Genomic DNA, 20,973 nt, shown 5'->3' on the forward strand with positions numbered 1-20,973 from the left:
GGAAGGGAGAGTCCTGGCTGTCCTTTTGCCTCTAGTCTCCCTCCAACTCTCTTTGTCTTGTCTAGCTTGACTGTGGGACCCCGCCGTGGGGTGCCATGGCCCTGTGCTGGGGAGGGGCCGAATGGCGGACCCACCCCGGGGACTCCCTCCCTCCCCCCGTCCGCCAGCCCGCCCGCCCGCCCCAGGTCCTGCCGCGGGCCCGCTCCCCGGAACGGTTCTGCTCGGATCGCGGTTTCCCGGCCGGGATGGATTCCGCGGGGGACGCCGTCACTTCCGCTTTTGTTTCCGGAATCTCAGCGGCCTAGAAAGAGCGCGGGCGGGGGAGGGGAGCGGCCCAGGACACCCTGAGGGAGCCGCGGCTGCTGGCCCTTGCGGGGATCCGTAGCTGGGAGGGTGGGGCTCCACCCTGTCACTCCTGGGAACTCCCGCTCTCCGAGTCCCTGTCCCCCATCCAGGGTCCCTCCGGGTACCCGTAGTGAGGTCGGGGCGCCCGCGCCCCTGTTTTCTCCTTGGTCCCTGCCCCTCCGGGCACCCGTAGCAAGGGGAAGTGCCGGCCCCCCCGCCCTTCCTGGGTCCCTGCCTCCCCCAGGCCTTCTCTGGGGGCCTGTAGCGAACGGGGGGTTCCCGCCCCCTCGCCACCCTCCTGGGTCCCTCCCCCACCAGGCCCCACCTGGGGAGCTTTCCTGGGGGGGCTCCTTGCCCCCCAGCCCCCGTGGCCCTGTCGGGGGGAGTGGGCGCCGAGCCCCATAGCGGTGGTTGCCCTCGGCTGCCCACCCGCCATGGCACGTGGCACTCTGAGGGGCGGGAGCATGTGGCACTGACAGGGCGTCCTGGGGGCTGTGGGTAGTGGTGGAGACTCGGGTCACCCTGCGCTGGTGCTGACCCTGGGGGGGCCAGCTGGGCTCTGGTCAGGGCCTGCCCGCATGTGCCCCCCGCCGTGGACCGATTCAGGACGGAGGAGGAAGAGACTTCCCTGGCCTTGGCACCAGCTGCAGCTGGCAGGCCTGAAGGTGGCGGTGACAGCAGGAGGAGAAGTTGGGAGGAGGAGAAGGCCATGGAAGGCCTGGCCGGCTATGTGTACAAGGCGGCCAGTGAAGGGAGAGTGCTGACCCTGGCTGCCCTGCTGCTCAACCGCTCCGAGAATGACATCAGGTACTTGCTGAGCTACGTCAGCCAGCAGGGTGGTCAGCGCTCCACGCCCCTTATCATCGCAGCCCGTAACGGTCACGCCAAGGTGGTGCGCTTGCTGCTAGAACATTACCGGGTGCAGACCCATCAGACTGGCACGGTCCGCTTCGATGGGTACGTACACAATACTGATGTCTTTTACTCCGACCTCTTTCAAAGGGGAATGGCAAAGCCAGGATGAAAAGTGAGCTATCTCAGAAACATACGCTGAATGATCTTGCTAAATAGATTCTGGGCTGGTCTACACAACAAAGTTAGATTGTCTTACCTACCTGTGAAAATTTTCACGCCCTCTGCACTGTAATTAAGTTGATCTAATGCCCACTGCAGACACCAGTCGACAGAAGAACTCTGTCGACCTAGCTATCGCCTCTTGGACAGATGGATTTACTACAGCAACGGAAGAACGTTTCCATCACTGTAGTAAGCATCTGTACTACAAGTGATGCAGCTGTACCCGTGTAATGTTTCTAGTGTAGACATAACTTCTCTGTGTGATTATAGGGAACACACAGCACTTTCCTACCAGGTTCGGAATAGTGGCTGTGAAACTAACTAGGGTTCCCCCCACCCCCACCCGTATTCTGCTGGGAAAGCTATTAACAGTGGCAGTGCTCCAGGAGTTGTGTGTAGACTCAGGGAGTCATCATTCCCTCAGTTCACATTTGCAAGGCTATGTTCCCAACTACATGGGCAAAGCATGTATTTTTTTTGTATAAAGAAAATCTTATCTTCTGCAGAATCTAATGGGCTAGCCACATCTCCCCCGGGAAAACTCTGCCTCTGCCTTGGGCAAATGGCCTTTTTTCAGGATGTACCAGAATGTATTATTCTATGACATCACTGCTACCATGGGTCGCATGGAGCTTTAGGACATGCCCTCAGAGAGGGAAGGTGTGAGCCACATGGATGCTCTACTTGTATGTAACCATCCTCCTTTTCAGATGCTCTAGATATAATTTTAATGCCTCTGGTTCGAGATAAGGTAGACAGTGATTCCTCTCTAAATTACTCCACAAAATGGTATTAGTCTTTTGTATAGTACATTTCATCCCAAAACCTTTTACAAACTACTGTATTAGTTTTATATAAACCATACAGGAGACATCACTTCCTCCAACGCTAAAGTGCAGTATTCTCTGAAGGGGGTGCTCAACAGCACACAACAGTGTAGGACAGGAAGGGGAGAAAAGTACACTATTCAACTGAAACTGCATGGGGAGTTTCGGGAGAGAGAGTGTAATCACCTGAGCTGGGATTTAGCCAAAACACTCCAGTTAATAATTTTGTTCTTGGAAGTTGTGCTATGGGATCATTCTGGTCACAAAGGGTCAGTTTTCCTTTTCTTGCAAGACATGTCCCCAGCAGCTCAGCACCCTCTGACAAATGCTGTGGTACCAGTTTAATACTTCACTGGAAAGAGAACTGCCAAAATTGAAACACCACCATCACTTCCTGCAGCAGCTGGATCTCACAATCACCAACAGTTGGCCTTGCTTAGCTTTTGGGATGTGACAGGATCACAGCATGAGATGCTATAGCTACATTTGTAATATGCTGTAGGTCCCTTCTCAGCCCAAATGTAATTAGTTATCAGAAAAAGGACACTTTTGGTTGTATATGTATCATACAGGGATTTTGTGAGACTTAAATGTTTTAAAAGTGCTTTGAAAACCTCCAGTGAAAGCACAAATTCCCCTCTACCTTGCTTACTCTGGCTGTTTAAAGGCATGGGAGATGTTTTTTTTGGCCTCATTGATATCTACATTTTAATGAAGTTTTATTTCTAATTTGGACATTCAGATTTTACTTGATGGTAATTTATTTTTTTTAAAAGGTTACTTTAACTCTGATTGCTGGGGCCACAAGAATTTAGTCTTGAGGTATGGAGCATTCTGGACAAGGTTGTATAAGGAGCTAGAGTTCCCACAAACTCAGTTCCTGCATCTTGTCAGCCATTTTACTCTTCCTTAGTTGGGAATACAGAGTAATCTTATGATTTAGACTGGGATAGTTGTGGACTTTGCAGCAGCCCACCAGCAAGCTAAGTGCATACAGACTGCAGGTGCAGAAGAAACTTTTCTCAAAAGTAAGCTAAAATTCTTGGCTGCTCAACTACCTGGTTTATAGAAAACGACGTTACCTGACCCAAGAGTCTATGGGTTTCAGAGCTCATCAGAGGAGTATTGTGGTTGCTCTGATACTATTGTTAAAGTGGATTATTTAAACATGTTTATGCAGTTATAGCTGTGTGTTAAATCATATTTGTAAATGGATTTGTTTTGTGTAGTGTGGACAGAGCTATTGCCTGAGGCCTCTTTCTAAATGAATCGTAGTTCCTCAGCTTTTTAGAACCATAGCACTGATGTATTTTAGTTTAGCATGGAACGAATACAATATGCTGAAATTTTACTAGATTATGAATAACACTTGTAATCAACCAAGGTTACCTCTCAGAATGTCTTGTTTCTGTGTTCTTGAGTGAATCGTCCTTTCTTCACCTTTGTTACCGCCCTCGTTCTTAAAACTTCTTGTTGCAGTGTTGTTCTAGTGTGTTCCAACATGTGTGCACCCATAAATGGCTCTTAAAATAAAAAAGCTGAAATCTCCTGCCCAACCATATCCATAAAGCTAAAGTTGCCTTAAGAGAAAACTCAAGCTTCACAGATTTGCTTTCTTTATGCTGTCTGTATGAAAAGGAAGAGCTTATTTCAGATACAGGAAGAGAGGGGGAGAGAACAAAATGGGTACTGGCTGCTGACTTGCATCTGGCTGTCCGCTGATGGCCTGTAGGTACTATATCTAGCCCGTTCCACCAGCCCAGCAGAGAAGCTAAGAGTAATTCCTCTCTATGGCACTGAGGGAGAGAGGCTGAACCCAAGAATGCTTCTTTTTTATCATTCTTTTCAAAGTAAAATTCCTTGAGCATGAGTAGAGTGGAGGTGTATGTGTGTGGGGGTCTCTCCTGTTTTTGAGATGGAGGAGGGACTCCTGCTCCCAGTCAATGTTAGGAAGGGCCAGGGTGGATTTGATTTAAATCAAATTGATTTAAATAATGATTTAAATCAAATCACTAGTCAGGAAGACTCGATTTAATCATGGATTTCTACATAAAAGTGCATTCTTGTTGGTTGTTATAACCTTCATACATATACTTCACAACTCAGAGATAGATGAGACCCAAACTGGGTCTCTTTTACGGCCTGCTGCCATTATAGGTTTTCCCTTCTAGTGAGAGAATGGTATGGTAGATCTCAAATCAATGAAGGCTACGCTCAGAAAGACCTCAGAATTTTTTTATTCTGGAATATGCTGCTCAAACAGTTTCACTTTTCATAGAATCATAGAATATCAGGGTTGGAAGGGACCTCAGGAGGTCATCTACTCCAACCCCCTGCTCAAAGCAGGACCGATCCCCGACTAAATCATCCCAACCAGGGCTTTGTCAAGCCTGACATTAAAAACTTCTAAGGAAGGAGATTCCACCACCTCCACAGGTAACGCATTCCAGTGTTTCACCACCCTCCTAGTGAAAAAGTTTTTCCTAATATCCAACCTAAACCTCCCCCACTGCAACTTGAGACCATTACTCCTTGTTCTGTCATCTGCTACCACTGAGAACAGTCTAGATCCATCCTCTTTGGAACCCCCTTTCAGGTAGTTGAAAGCAGCTATCAAATCCCCCCTCATTCTTCTCTTCCGCAGACTAAACAATCCCAGTTCCCTCAGCCTCTCCTCATAAGTCATGTGTTCCAGTCCCCTAATCATTTTTGTTGCCCTTCGCTGGACTCTCTCCAGTTTCTCCACATCCTTCTTGTGGTGTGGGGCCCAAAACTGGACACAGTACTCCAGATGAGGCCTCACCAATGTCGAATAGAGGGGAATGATCACGTCCCTCGATCTGCTGGCAATGCCCCTACTTATACAACCCAAAATGCCGTTAGCCTTCTTGGCAACAAGGGCACACTGTTGACTCATATCCAGCTTCTCGTCCACTGTAACCCCTAGGTCCTTTTCTGCAGAACTGCTGCCGAGCCATTCGGTCCCTAGTCTGTAGAGGTGCACGGGATTCTTCCGTCCTAAGTGCAGGACTCTGCACTTGTCCTTGTTGAACCTCATCAGATTTCTTTTGGCCCAATCCTCTAATTTGTCTAGGTCCCTCTGTATCCTATCCCTACCCTCCAGCATATCTACCTCTCCTCCCAGTTTAGTGTCATCTGCAAACTTGCTGAGGGTGCAGTCCACGCCATCCTTCAGATCATTTATGAAGATATTGAACAAAACCGGCCTGAGGACCGACCCTTGGGGCACTCCACTTGATACCGGCTGCCAACTAGACATGGAGCCATTGATCACTACCCGTTGAGCCCAACAATCTAGCCAACTTTCTATCCACCTTATAGTCCATTCATCCAGCCCATACTTCTTTAACTTGCTGGCAAGAATACTGTGGGAGACTGTGTCAAAAGCTTTGCTAAAGTCAAGGAACAACACGTCCACTGCTTTCCCTTCATCCACAGAGCCAGTTATCTCATCATAGAAGGCAATTAGATTAGTCAGGCATGACTTGCCCTTGGTGAATCCGTGCTGACTGTTCCTCTTTCCTCTCGTCTAAGTGCTTCAGAATTGATTCCTTGAGGACCTACTCCATGATTTTTCCAGGGACTGAGGTGAGGCTAACTGGCCTGTAGTTCCCGGGATCCTCCTCCTTCCCTTTTTTAAAGATGGGTACTACATTAGCCTTTTTCCAGTCGTCCGGGACTTCTCCCGATCGCCATGAATTTTCAAAGATAATGGCCAATGGCTCTGCAGTCACATCCGCCAACTCCTTTAGCGCTCTCGGATGCAGCGCATCCGGCCCCATGGACTTGTGCTCGTTCAGCTTTTCTAAATAGTCCCGAACCACTTCTTTCTCCACAGAGGGCTGGTCATCTCCTCCCCAGGCTGTGCTGCCCAGTGCAGTAGTCTGGGAGCTGACCTTGTTCGTGAATACAGAGGCAAAGAAAGCATTGAGTACATTAGCTTTTTCCACATCCTCTGTCACTAGGTTGCCTCCCTCATTCAGTAAGGGGCCCACACTTTCCTTGACTTTCTTCTTGTTGCTAACATACCTGAAGAAACCCTTCTTGTTACTCTTAACATCTCTTGCTAGCTGCAACTCCAGGTGTGATTTGGCCTTCCTGATTTCACTCCTGCATGCGCGAGCAATATTTTTATACTCTTCCCTGGTCATTTGTCCAATCTTCCACTTCTTGTAAGCTTTTTTGTGTTTAAGATCAGCAAGGATTTCACTGTTAAGCCAAGCTGGTCACCTGCCATATTTACTGTTCTTTCTACACATCAGGATGGTTTGTCCCTGTAACCTCAATAAGGATTCTTTAAAATACAGCCAGCTCTCATGGACTCCTTTCCCCCTCATGTTATTTTCCCAGGGGATCCTGCCCATCTGTTCCCTGAGGGAGTCAAAGTCTGCTTTTCTGAAGTTCAGGGTCCGTATTCTGCTGCTCTCCTTTCTTCCCTGTGTCAGGATCATGAACTCGACCATCCCATGGTCACTGCCTCCCAGGTTCCCATCCACTTTTGCTTCCCCTACTAATTCTTCCCGGTTTGTGAGCAGCAGGTCAAGAAGAGCTCTGCCCCTAGTTGATTCCTCCAGCACTTGCACCAGGAAATTGTCCCCTACACTTTTCAAAAACTTCCTGGATTGTCTGTGCACCGCTTTATTGCTCTCCCAGCAGATATCGGGGTGATTGAAGTCTCCCATGAGAACCAGGGCCTGCGATCTAGTAACTTCCGTGAGTTGCCGGAAGAAAGCCTCGTCCACCTCATCCCCCTGGTCTGGTGGTCTATAGCAGACTCCCACCACGACATCACCCTTGTTGCTCACAGTTCTAAACTTAATCCAGAGACTCTCAGGTTTTCTGCAGTTTCATACCGGAGCTCTGAGCCGTCATACTGCTCCCTTACATACAATGCAACTCCTCTGCCTTTTCTGCCCTGCCTGTCCTTCCTGAACAGTTTATATCCATCCATGACAGTACTCCAGTCATCTGAAAAGGAGTACTAGTGGCATCTTAGAGACTAACCAATTTATTTGAGCATAAGCTTTTGTGAGCTACAGCTCACTTCATCGGATGCATCACGAAAGCTTATGCTCAAATAAATTGGTTAGTCTCTAAGGTGCCACTAGTACTCCTTTTTGCGAATACAGACTAACATGGCTGCTACTCTGAAACCAGTCATGTGAGTTATCCCTTGACTGTGCCAGGACTTTCAGTTCTCCCTGCTTGTTTCCCAGGCTTCTTGCATTTGTGTATAGGCATTTGAGATAACTCGCTGATCGTCCCTCTTTCTCAGTATGAGGCAGGACCCCTGCCCTCTCGCGCGCTCCTGTTCGTGCTTCCTCTCGGTATCCCACTTCCCCACTTACCTCAGGGCTTTGGTCTCCTTCCCCCGGTGAACCTAGTTTAAAGCCCTCCTCACTAGGTTAGCCAGCCTGCTTGCGAAGATGCTCTTCCCTCTCTTCGTTAGGTGGAGCCCGTCTCTGCCTAGCACTCCTCCTTTTGTTTCTACTGCCTGTCCCCTCCCTTTTCACATTTATCTCCAGACTTCTTCTCCTTGTCCAGATCTATTCCGCCCCCAAAAATCTTCTATTCATTGAACTTTTTGAAACTTTTCACTTTTAGAGAGAGGTAAGGGATTGACTCTGTGCACAGAAATTTGAAGAGGGACAATAGGGTCAAGGTCTGTTTTTTCTCACCTCTCTCTCTCTATATTTATTTATTTAAAAACATTTTTGCTGTTAACAAGCATGTTATTTCTGGAGACACAAATCCACAGTTTGAGAACTGCAAAACTAAGCATCTCTGATGGTATCTTCTAGATTTAGCAATGAGTCCCATTGGTTAGATAGAAAGATTAACCTAAATGATCTCTACAGAAGCCCCTGGAATTACATAAGATTGGGTCCCTAATTCATGAACTATTGGAACTCATTTACAAAACTTTTCTTAAACATTACATGAATATATTGTCTCATACTATAGAATTAGAATTTATAATCCCTATTCCATAATGAGATATCTTTGAGCTATAATGTATCTTAATTAAAACTACTGTATCTTTAGATTGTTTTTTCCTCAAAAAGCATTTTATCAAAAAAATCCGATTTAAATTAAAAAAATCGGATTTTTTTTTTTTAAATTAAAAAAAAAACATTGATTTTTATCCACCCTGGGAAGGGCTGTTATCACCACTCTGCTGTTGGATTGAGGAGTCTCTTCTTCTCTACATCACTGTGTGTTTATGGGATGGCTGGGCCCTTTCACTTCTTCCTTGCACAGATTCAGGGATACGTCATTTTGATTCACCGCCTATTTAAACTTCCTCTCATGCCTCTCTGCATGAGGATATCCAGGCTAGGGTGTGGGGGGTTTGCTGTGCATTTACTGTTTGTGCTCACTATATCTCCCATCATTCTTGTGAGCCTGATTGCCAAGTTGTGCTAGGGAGTCTGATAGTGCCTGTAATCCCTGCCAAAGTGCAAACTAAGGAAGCCTGGCTCATAACACCCACTTGTCTACTCCCCAAATTCTTGTATTGTGTATGTGTCCCCCTGGTGCGCCAGGAGAGCACCTCTGTTCATGAACAAGACATTTGGTCGTAGGGCCAGGGCTTGAAATCCTTCCTCACATCTTGTTACAAAAGTAGCTCCATTGATTTCAGAGAGGCTGTTTGTGGAGTAAGAAACTGCTCATGCTGAGTAACGATATCAGAATCTAGCCCTAAGAACTGTCTTTAGACCAAAACTCTGAAGCTTGTCCCGTTGGGTGTCATCTGAGCACTTGAGCATGCAAATACACATGTGAGTATTCTCGCAAAGTTACTTATGTGCATTTGCAGCATAATTATTAAATCACGTTGGTGTTTTATTATTCAGTTTTAACTCTGGAAAATGCCTGAGCAGGTCTACAAACTGAAATGAAAGATGGTTTTGTCCTTTTGCCATGCTTTGGTTTCCCAGTGAAGTCTGAGATACAGTTTGCATCCATATTGCTGCAATATAAACAGCTCTTGTTTCCACATTCCAGTGCCATTCCAGTGGCCTAGTGAAGTGGAGAAAACATCAGACGTTCTCTTTTTAAGTCTGAATTTTATTCTCCTTTTGTAATTCCATGATCTGTAGGTTCGCCTTCCTTTCCTGCATGTCAGTTTATCACAGAAGACAATAATTCTCCTTTTTCTAGTTCTGCTTCTTGGGACTGGGTGGGCCAGTGGAATAAAGCCCTAGAGGAAATTTTCAAAGCAACACAGGCGAGTCTGTTAATATTAATGGGGTCATGTGGCTCAATCCCTGGCACTGCTTCGAAAATCTCTATCTCTAACTTTTTTTCTTCTGGACATCTGTGCACTTGCTAATGGCCTTATTTTGTCTTGGCTCTGCTGATAAATATCTTCAAGTATAAAAAGGGAGTGGCTCTAAAATATCTGCCTGTGTTGAATATAAACTTGGGATATTGGTAACATGCTTCTTGCAGACTACTCACATCCCTTACAAAGTGCCGCAGCTTAACTGCCTGTTTTCTGTCTTTACATTTGCAGTTATGTCATTGATGGAGCCACAGCTCTCTGGTGCGCAGCAGGAGCCGGACACTTTGAAGTTGTCAAACTGCTAGTTAGTCATGGAGCCAATGTGAACCACACTACTGTGACCAATTCAACTCCGCTGCGGGCTGCGTGCTTTGATGGCAGACTGGACATAGTGAAATACCTGGTGGAAAATAATGCTAACATCAGTATTGCCAACAAATATGACAACACTTGCCTTATGATTGCAGCTTACAAGGGGCACACAGATGTGGTGAGATATCTCTTAGAACAACATGCTGATCCCAATGCCAAGGCACATTGTGGTGCTACAGCATTACACTTCGCAGCTGAAGCTGGCCATTTAGAGATTGTTAGAGAGCTGGTCAAATGGAAATCTGCAATGATGGTGAATGGCCATGGAATGACTCCATTAAAAGTAGCTGCTGAGAGCTGTAAGGCAGATGTAGTTGAACTTCTTCTTGCTCATGCGGATTGTGACAGAAAAAGTAGAATTGAAGCTTTGGAACTTCTGGGTGCATCGTTTGCAAATGACAGGGAAAATTATGATATAATGAAGACTTATCACTATTTATATTTAGCAATGCTGGAGAGGTACAGAGACAGTGAGAACATCATTGAGAAAGAGGTTCTTCCACAAATCGAAGCTTATGGAAACAGAACTGAATGCAGAACTCCTCAGGAATTAGAATCTATTCGGCAGGACAGAGATGCCCTTCACATGGAAGGCCTCATAGTGCGTGAACGAATTTTGGGCTCGGACAATATAGATGTTTCGCATCCTATTATTTATCGTGGGGCTGTTTATGCAGATAACATGGAGTTTGAACAGTGTATCAAACTATGGCTTCATGCATTGCATTTGAGGCAGAAAGGTAACAGGAATACCCATAAGGATCTCTTGAGGTTTGCTCAAGTCTTCTCTCAGATGATACACTTGAATGAGCCTGTTAAAGCCAAGGACATAGAAAGTGTTTTGAGGTGTAGTGTCTTGGAAATAGAACAAGGAATGTCCAGGATTAAAAGCAACCAAGACACTGACATCCACACAGCCATGGACAACTATGAATGCAATATTTTTACCTTCTTGTATTTGGTGTGCATCTCAACCAAGACTCAGTGCGGTGAAGAAGAGCAATCTCGAATCAACAAGCAGATCTATAACTTGATTAATCTTGATCCCAGAACTCGGGATGGGTCCAGCTTGCTGCATCATGCTGTCAACTCCAGTACACCAGTAGATGACTTCCACACAAATGACGTCTGCAGCTTTCCAAATGCACTTGTCACCAAGCTCCTGTTAGACTGTGGTGCTGAAGTGAATGCTGTGGACAACGAAGGAAACAGTGCACTTCACATCATTGTCCAGTACAACAGACCCATCAGTGATTTTTTGACTTTGCATTCGATTATCATTAGTCTGGTGGAGGCTGGTGCTCATACAGACATGACAAATAAGCAGAAGAAGACTCCTCTTGATAAAAGTACAACTGGGGTGTCTGAAATACTCCTTAAAACTCAAATGAAGCTGAGCCTCAAGTGCCTGGCTGCCCGTGCAGTACGGATCTATAACATAAGCTACCAAAAGCAGATCCCCAGAACTCTGGAAGAATTTGTGGAGTTTCATTAGGCCACATAAAATCTTTCAAGGTGGTGCTACTCAGAGAAGACTTAAATCACAGACAATAGAAAACATGTGCATAGATTAGTTTTCTCCACATTTGTGTTTTTTTTTCCCTTTGCATTCAGTCTTCAGCCTCTGTTCTCAAGTAGATCTTGGAAAAAAGCCACATTGCTTGGATGTAACTACAATCTGGTGTCTGAAAAGGTGGTCACTCTTTTTTGATTAAAAATAAATTGGCTCATTATCTTTTAAAAAAACAAAATGAAAACAAACACCAAATGTAACAAGCACAAAATATTGTTTCAAATATGCCCATTCATTCATGAGTTACAGCTGAGAATGCTTTAAACGGCCACTTCAAAAGATGTTTCTGTTAAAAAGCCCATGCCACCACATTATCTCTGCTGCAAATGTGTAGATTTAAAATTTTCTTGGGACAAGGAAGGAAAAAAAAGAATTTGAAAGTGTCTTGTAGTTGGTGATAAGTCCCAATATACAGAGCAATCCAGGGCTCTCATTTCTTACCATCTTTTTATGCCATTCACTTAACACTGAAGCGATCAGTAACATTTTAAACGATTCCTATTCTTTTTTTGAAATGTAAGCCGCAATTATCGACAGCTGTAGGAGTACGGGGAGGCTCTATTAGGAAATACAGGTTTAAATTCAACTCTGTGAATATGCTGAGATAGTAATTGTTGAATAATCATGGTCTTCATTTATTCTAGCACATCTGTCCAAATATCAATCAAATTTCTTTTTACGCAACAAGCCACTCGTTTATAAATATCATGCATAGATACCTAGAAAACGGATTGTGTGTGTATGTTCGTGGGCCCTAACATTTCAAATTGCTTTTAAATTTTTTGTCATTTTAATGCTTAACATTCAACATTTTGACTCAGTTTTTAAAACTGCACTCCAGAATTCCAAATGCTGTGTCTTCCTAATGGAGCAGTCTTTCATCGAAGGTTCCCCTTTGCCCAGGTGTCTTCCTTTAAGTGTGATGATGATCAGAATCAACTTTCCAATAAGCATGGAATTTGTCTCCCTGACTCAGTTTAAATTTTTTCATGATTTTTATTCCTTTCATTATGAAAACTTATCGTAAAATTGTTTTTTTAAATCATCCTATAAATAAAATGTTCTTTTATGATGAGAAGTAACTGATTGTATTATATCTGTTACTTGAGAAGGTACTTCTCCTTGGCAGAAGTTGCAGCAGTAAAATGTCACTTGTTTTGACGGGCTACTGAAAATTCTGTTTATTATTTTAAACAGGGCTTTTTAATTGTCAGACAATGAAATAATGTTCTGTATTTTTTTAAAACAATCTGAGTAGAACTTCAGACAAGATCTGGGCACACGTTTTCATTTGTATTACAAATAAATAAACACTGAATGTGAAATTAGTTTGTAATTCTAATTTTTGGCTAGTGCCAACCAGAACAATGCTGCTCAGATTGTATAGTGCTGTAAATATAGACTGTTGTGTGTCTCTTGAAAAGGAAAAAGCTTTGCAAGCTTCTCAGTCTGCCAGAGTGAAAACAAAATCCTCAAATGAGAAATCTGTTTGTAATTTGTATCTTGTAGTTTCAACCATAGTGTGAGAAACCAACAGTTGCAATTCAATGTTTCAGGAAAGATGACAAAGCCAAACTCAATCACCTACGGCCTTAAAACAAATGCAGCACCACAGAACCTTTCACGGAATAGGCAGGAAGGTGATAGTGTTCCTGTAATTTTGTACTTTGCATGTCTTCCTCTGCCCATCTGAAATGTACCAACAATCTGAAAAAAAAGAAAAGGAGTACTTGTGGCACCTTAGAGACTAACCAATTTATTTGAGCATCAAATGCTCAAATAAATTGGTTAGTTTCTTAAGGTGCCACAAGTACTCCTTTTCTTTTTTTTGCGAATACAGACTAACACGGCTGTTACTCTGAAACAACAATCTGAAGTTTCACATAATCTTAAATTTCTGTTTTGCTAAGATTTTATTATGAAGATTTCTAGCCTGGCTGTTAGACACCCACAAGGGGTTTTAACTTACTGTTGCCAGAAAGTTTTTAAAGCTCATATGTTTGAGTCTGATCCAATGGATGACAAATGTCCTCAAGCCCCCTGAGGCCAATGGCTTCTCAGCACCTTGCGGGATGATGTCCATTATAGCTAAAGCCTCAAGACCTTCCTTGCTGGAGTACATGAAGAACAAATACCAGATGCTACATATTATGGCGGTAAAGTTAGTGGTGGCTGATATATTTTAACACCAGCTAAAATAAGCAGATAGATGAATCAGTGTATGTGTTGGGGAAAAAAAACTCCGTCTCTTGCTATAATGTGCCACCTACATCAAATAAGTTATTTGGACACTTTGCTACACCTCAGTACACATTTATAATGTGTATAATTAATGTAAGACTAAAGAGTTCTTGAAACCCAGTTGACTAGGGAAGAGAGGACTGAACACTGGTTCTATACTAAGAGTGTGTGTGTGACATGCTGCTGGCAAAATAGCTAGGCAGTAGGTGACAGCTGACTGCTTTATGAATTGCTCGAAAGGCACTGGTTACAATTTATGTACTGTTAATTAAGACAGCACATCCTTGCACTATTTTCCTCAGGATGTGATTCTGATGTGTAAAATAATCTACATGATGTATTCTTGTGAAATATCTGCATAAAACCATTCTTGGAACAAACACACGCCTGAGATTTCTGTAGATGAAATTGTTAGTTACATGAAACTCCTCCACAAATCATTCTGCTGTGTAATAGAAAACAAAATTACCCCAAATGTTCTGGTGGAAAGGGTGGTGGTCTTATATCTCAGTTTGCAATTTGTGTTCTGCTAATTTCCACCTTTGGTTCCATTGCATCCTATTCTAGGGTCCTTCGCCCATACTTCGGTATGTGGAAAGCTGCAGAGAAAATACGCCATTATCCAAGAGCAATAATACTTCTTAGCATTTATATAGCTCATGTGGCTCTCCAAGCACTGTATAAAAATGAGCAAGTGTTATTAGCCCTATTTTATAGTCTGGGGAATTGATGCACAGCGCTGAACGGTCTGAGCTAAAGTCCTCTGAAATCAATGAAATGATTCCTACTGACATCATCGGGCTTTGGGTAAGGCACAAGGTCTAACACAGTAAGTCTATAGTGGAGTTCGTGACTCCTGATGCCATACTCAGTTTGCAAGACAGTCCTTTTGGTTGCAGCCCTAGGTCTTGGTAATGGCCATGGTGATATGAAGTGTTAACTGATTTCAACTAATGTTGCCTTCAGGGGGATCTGAAAGCTCTTACAGAATCAGGCCCACTTAGCTTCACATTAGAGCAGGTGACTTGGCTGGAGATACCTTTGGTGGAGAGGATGATACACACTGATGGATGATACACACTGAAACTACCCATAGCTGTCCCTCAGACTTAGCCAAATTGTTGATGGTTCATTAGATACCAACTGACAGCATCAGAAATGTTGGCCAAAGGGTGCTGTAGGCATGATGGACACAGAGGCATCCAGGAGACATTCTACTCTAGAAACTTATTTGTGAAGTGATTTTGGGGAACATTTTGAGGCACTTATTTTTTTTTCATTTGGCTTTATGCAGACTATGTATGGTCTTTATAAAAATCCACCCTGAGCTCCTGTATACATTCCTTCCACCAGGAAAAGGCGTTTTACATTCATTCTCGGAAAGTGATCGACTGAAGGGCTGTAATTGTTAGGTTTGATTATAAATGTTTCTGGGTTTAGAGAGTTTGTATGACAGAGATGCAAGCTTTCAGAATGCTGCTGTCAGTCAACCGGAGGTGGTGTAGATATCAAGCAAACTTTTGGGTGTGTTCACTGAAGGCTCCTGGATGTCATTTGGAGAGTGCCATTCACTCAACTCCTCAGATACCAATGGAGAGAGATGGCTCCCCTAAAATACTTGTTCATGATGAGAGCGGGAGTGCAACGGAGCTGGGACAGATACACATCTCTGATCTTTCACAACCACCATGCTCTTAGTTTTGAGTCAGCTGAGCTCAAAACCGTGGTCCTGAGCTGCTGATCCTCACAACTGTTGAGTAGAGCCCGACCTAGTGTTGCCAACTCTTGCAATTTTATTGTCTCACGCTATTAAATGCTTTTTAAAGTCTCAGCTCCTGGAGGCATGTGATTATGTGACAATCTCAGCTTTCATTTTTTTTATAAAGGTAAGGTTCTAGCCTTCATGGTTGTGGAGAAAATGTGACCTGTGTGCACCTTAAAGGCCCAGTCGAAGGAAATGGAAAGGATCCCAAATGTAGTGTGTGCGCGCGTGTGTGTGTGTATATATATATATATATATATATAAATTTTTTTAATGCAATCTCACAATTTTTGGATGGGCCTGACTCATCAATTTTGAACACTAGGGGTCAGCAATACTTCTTCCCATCCACTCTTCCTCAGCGGGGAGAGAGAGACTGTATTGCAGCAATCCAACAATTCACAAGGATTGATTGTTCTAATGATGGCGTCATTCTATTGTGCATCGTTGTGACTGTTTCTTTTAATTTAATAGTGCTTGTAAAATAGTACAGCTTGTGATAGGCCTGTTGATGATTTGTGACTCACATTTTATCACATTTCAAGTCCTTACTTATTTACATTTCTAGTGTTGGTGGATAAGGCGTGATAGCTCAGGAAAAGTTATTGGGGAATAGGAATCTTTTAATAAAGAATGCATTTTGTTTTTAGGAAACATAAAATTTTGGATCAACAGTTTCGGCTCGTTGTTTCAATAGTTCCTATTGTCTGATCCTGTGCCCTTTACGCTTACCTAGCACCTCCTCAGGCACCAGAGCCCGTTACAGCTAGTACATGGGGAAGGCCCTGAGCGGGGAGTCAGCTGCATGCTGCTGCAGACTGTAGAAGTGAGGCCAATGTTCCTAGCTTTTCTCTCATGGGTAATATTGCCTTTTAGTTTCAACACAGAGCCCCTCTACTTGCAAAGCTGAAAAGACTTAACGAAAAGTGAGATTTAAAATCTACTAAGCCACTCCAAAAGGTGGTGTGTGCCCTCTTAAATGGATTGGGAACAAGTGTGAGCTAACCTGCAGTAAGGCATTCTACAACTGAAGTAAGGGTGTCTACATTATATTTTGTACTGGTTTAACTAAACTGCTGTAATCTAAACTGTTACAACTTCTGTCCATAAACAAGGCCCCAGTTTTCAGATGAGGGCTGTGAATCCATATTACTTGGGTTAAATATCTTCTGCAAGTGAATGCTTGGATTTGAATGGATAGAAATGTTGACATTCTTAAAATCATCACCACAATTAAACATTAAAAAATATGAGGGTTTGTATTATGCTCCAATAAGGCACACCCTGGTGCTATTAGCCACCAGCATGCGGCACTATTACCCTTTAATAAATGCTGGATTGTGAAAAACGGGCATTTCTAAAGAAAACATGCACAAGGATAAATACAGCTAAGCTGCAGAAATACGTTTCAGGGTAAGGTTATAGGTAAGAAACCAGTTCCCTAAAACAACCCTTTTTCAAATGGGAGACACTTCCTTATCGATGCTGCTCGTTCGCTACCACCCGCTGCTCGACTCAGCCAGTGAAAAGCCAGGACCCCAGCTTCACTTCTGTTGAGAGACTCTTGTGTTTTCGAGTTCCCAGTACTGGAACCTTTGAAGGGCCAGTATCACAGCAGGGCGCACGGGTGGTGGTTTCCAGCCCCCCTAAATCAGCTGTTCTATTAGATGCTTAAATTAAAATGTTCAAAGCATCCTGGGATCATTTCTCGCAGCCAGGTTTTTGCCCCAGCTCAGCCTCAAGTGTGGCTGAGGGTGAGTCGGCACCATTAGCGCTGCTGAAGGGGGCGGTGCTGCCCTTGAAGAGAGGTGTGAGGAGTAAGCACGGAGAAGCTCTTACCGCCTGGCCGTGGCTGAGGCTGAATACAAAGCTGGGTATAGATCTGATACCCGGCATCCAGCCATGCCCTCCCCAGCTCCTGCAGGGCTGAGCGCCCACCTTCCCGGCCCGGCTTAGTTAAAAATCACTCTCATTCAGCGACACCCTCAGAGAAGGGGCTCCACCACAGCATTTTAGGGGTGGTTTATTTCCTTTGCCTGGGCCATTCTCACGGGGAGGGCCAGGGGACGGAGCAGTTCCTTTGTTTTGCTTTCCACCAAATGCTAGGGAAGCTGGGGGCCAGGCCAGGCCAGGCCCTCCGTCTGCTGCTGTGTCTCCTGCAGTCACCCAAGCCCAGTTTGCTGCTCTCAGGGGTGTCTCTGGGAAGCGCTGCAGAAGAGGCACAGCCATGGGAGGAGCAGCTGCCCCACCGTGCCCGGGGGGAGGGAGAGAGGGAAGCTGCAGAGGACGAGGAAGAAAGGGGGCACAAGCTGAACAGGGCGGGAGGGAGATGAGGACAAGATTACAGTGTGGAGAGACGCGAAGGGGGACTTTGTGCTGGGAACAAGGGGCAAATGCTGTAACGGGGCTGGAACAGGGCGAAGCAGCACATCTGCCTCCCTCCTACCCCAGTGCTGGGATGCTGCCAAGGATGCTGTGTCGCTGGCCAAGGAAGGGGCGGGTAGAATGATTTACCGAGCCCCAGACGTTCTGGTGCATCTAGCACAGGGGTGGCCAACCTGAGCCTGAGAAGGAGCCAGAATTTACCAATGTACATTGCCAAAGAGCCACAGTAACATGTCAGCAGCCCCCCATCAGCTCCCCCCACCCCAGGTCCCAGTGCCTCCCACCCACTCGCTGCACCTCCCGATCAGCTGTTCCGTGCAGGAGGCTCTGGGGAGGAGGAACAAGGGCATGCAGGCTCGGGGTGGGGGGCAGAGCTAGGGGTTGAGCAGTGAGCGCCCCCCGGCACATTGGAAAGTTGGCACCTGTAGCTCCAGCCCTGGAGTCAGTGCCGCTACAAGGAGCCGCATGAAGAGCCGCACGTGGCTCCGGAGCCCCGGATTGGCCACCCCTGGTCCAGCATGTGAGCGGGGCTGCCCAGCGCATTGCTGTGTCCTTGACGGAGGGCTCAGGCTACACACTCGAATCAGCCCAGCTGCCCTTCAGTCGCGTCTCCTCTGGTGCACTGAGCCCTTCTGCAATGCGCTGATGGCCGTGGCTAGCCAGCGCTTGGCCCGCTGTGCCCAGGAGCACCAGCGAGGCCCCCGTGACTGCACGGCCTGCCTGCCCCTCGCTCGACTGCAGCTGGCTGCGTGGTGGTTCGGTGCCAGGCTGGTGTCATGCTAGTTTTAGTGACTTCCTGGGGGGGCTTGTTGTAAACGGCGCAGCTCCATCCCCGGTCTACCAGGGCTGGGGCCAGGGTGTAAGCTGGTGGGTTACAGCCGTGCGGGCCCCCCCCGGTCTCAGACGCGCTAAGGGCAAATCAGGTCACAAACCTGCCTCTCTGCAGTGTGCCACCCAACCCAACCCCTGCTGTGCCCCCAGGGGTCCCAGAGCTCCAGCTGCAGCCTGAGTGAACGGCTACAAAGAGCCCCCTTGTGCCAGCCAGCACAGGCCACTGGTGGGTGTGCAATTGCAGTGTAGCCAAGGCCCTGTGTAGACAAACCCTAGGCCTGGAGGGTTTTTTCCCACCGCCATGCAGCCCAGTGATGACACATGGTGAGCATCTGTGTTACAAATGGGAACCATTTTCTCTACTTGGATTACAAATTTAGTCCCGAGGCAGGGGAGAGGCGCGTGGGTGGGGAAACAGTGTGGCGCCCTGGCCTAGTTGTCTGTTAGTCAACTGCAAACATTTTGCCCCTCTCCGGCCTGTTGGTTCATGGCAATGATTAAATACAACAGCTCGTTCCACATGCCAACTAGGCAGGCTCGCAAATTTAACCCCCCCACTCCCCCCGGTGTGATGAAGGCGATGTGCCTGTGTGGACAGTGTGACAAGTGGCTATGTTTGCAGGGGCGGTGGGTATCAACGGCCAGGGCAGGCTAAGCCTCCCTTAACCCAGGGTATGGTCCCCGCCCAGGACCTGGGACAGCTTGGACTGGCCCAGGGGTCAGGGCGGGCAGCGTGACTGGGGCAGGCCGGGCGGTGGCCTGGGTTCAGGGCAGCTGGGGCGGGGGGCTCAGGTGGGTGGGGGGTCTAGCTGCCCTGAAGGGGGTTCATGTGCCACCCATGTTTGGCGAAAAGCTGGCTGTGCGGGCTGGGCTCAGGGTCCATGTGGCCACTGGCCAGCTGCCAGACGTTACGGCGCACTGCAGTAGTACCCGCACACACTGGGGTTTTTTTCAAGGCCCGTAACCCTTGCTTTAGGTTTGCTGTACAGTGACACGTTACCCTGCTTCACTGGTGCCCAGCAGCTGCGGCAACCTGTTACAGGATGGGGCCCAGTGTCTGTGGCTGTGCCTACCTCTGGTTTGGGGTCACAGCGAGCTAGCAGGTGGGCCCCTCTTGGGGGCTTGGTGGCAGGGAGGCATTTGTTCCCTTCCCCCAGGCACTATGATCGTCTGCCTCGGGAGAGCCCCAGCAGCAAAGGTGCTCCATGCACACTGAATGTAGGCGTAAAACTCTCATATAATGGAGCTACAAGCCAGCTTGCTAAGGCCTGGCTGGGTTCCAGACACACCAGCACAGTGTAGGAGGAGACACAGAAAGGCCTGCTAGGGCAGCCTGCATTGCCTGTGAACGTGAGACCAGCAGTCTGGGTTCACCTGGCACGCGCCCAGCTAAGTGCTGGAGAGTCAGAACCAAAGTGGGCACAATAGCCAGGCAGCAAGGGGTGCGGGGGCGGGGTGTCAGCTGTGCTTGAAAAGCCTGACATCACCTCTCCGACGGACTGCTGCTTACTACCGCTGGGGTGCACTGTGCATTTGCATTAAGCTTCAGCATTTGCTGGCTTGGGTTCTAAGAGAAAAGCTAACGGTGACCTTGGTGTGCAGCAACTTTAAATAACCATCTGGCATGGAGAAAGTGGATGAGGAAGTGTTATTTACTCCTTCACATAACACAAGAACCAAGGTTCACCCAATGACTACTGTTGGCAGACAAGACACTGGGCTAGATGGACCATTGGTCTGACCCTGTATGGCTGTTTTTAATGTTCTTAACCAAACAAAAAGGCGCGTAGAATTAAACAGAAAAGAGGGCGTCAGTTTGGAGCTGGGGCTACACTTTTTTGGCGTGGGTCCCTCTAATCTTGGCCAACATTCCTAGCCCTTTGTAAAACAGGCTGCAAGGGACCTATGCACTTGCCCTCTAGCCCATTCATGCTGCTCCAGTAGCTTAAAAAGGCCGTAAAAGCGGCAGATCGCCTCTGTTAGCAAAGGGGCTTTCTTGGCAAGGTGCACTGCTGGAACGGCATTGTGCTCCAGGTACTCTGAGCTGATGCAACAGCCCCCTGGGTGCCTCTGCAGTTAAAAATAGGTTAGAGCATCATTAAGGCTGCTCTAACATATCCTGAGGACAATGCAAAAAAACAACCAAGCCTTTTAGACGCCCCTTCTGTGTTCCTGCTCAAACAGACCAGAGAACTGGGGCCTTGGCGTACAAAGGTTATGAGCTGTTGCTTCATTCATCATGGCCACTATG

At 46.5% G+C, this 20,973-nt stretch overlaps 1 protein-coding gene across 1 annotated transcript; it reads left to right on the top strand.

Annotated features, from left to right (window-relative positions):
* The first annotated feature begins 211 nt into the window (after nucleotides 1–211).
* On the top strand, nucleotides 212–14,124 carry FEM1B (fem-1 homolog B). The gene is made up of 2 exons (XM_007059501.4): nucleotides 212–1,302; nucleotides 9,790–14,124. Exons 1-2 carry the CDS (start codon nucleotides 1,055–1,057, stop codon nucleotides 11,423–11,425), a joined length of 1,884 nt encoding a protein of 627 aa, XP_007059563.1. The 5' UTR covers nucleotides 212–1,054; the 3' UTR covers nucleotides 11,426–14,124.
* Nucleotides 14,125–20,973: the final 6,849 nt, after the last annotated feature.

This window comes from Chelonia mydas, chromosome 10 (assembly GCF_015237465.2).
Source record: "Chelonia mydas isolate rCheMyd1 chromosome 10, rCheMyd1.pri.v2, whole genome shotgun sequence".
Classification (NCBI taxonomy): domain Eukaryota; kingdom Metazoa; phylum Chordata; order Testudines; family Cheloniidae; genus Chelonia; species Chelonia mydas.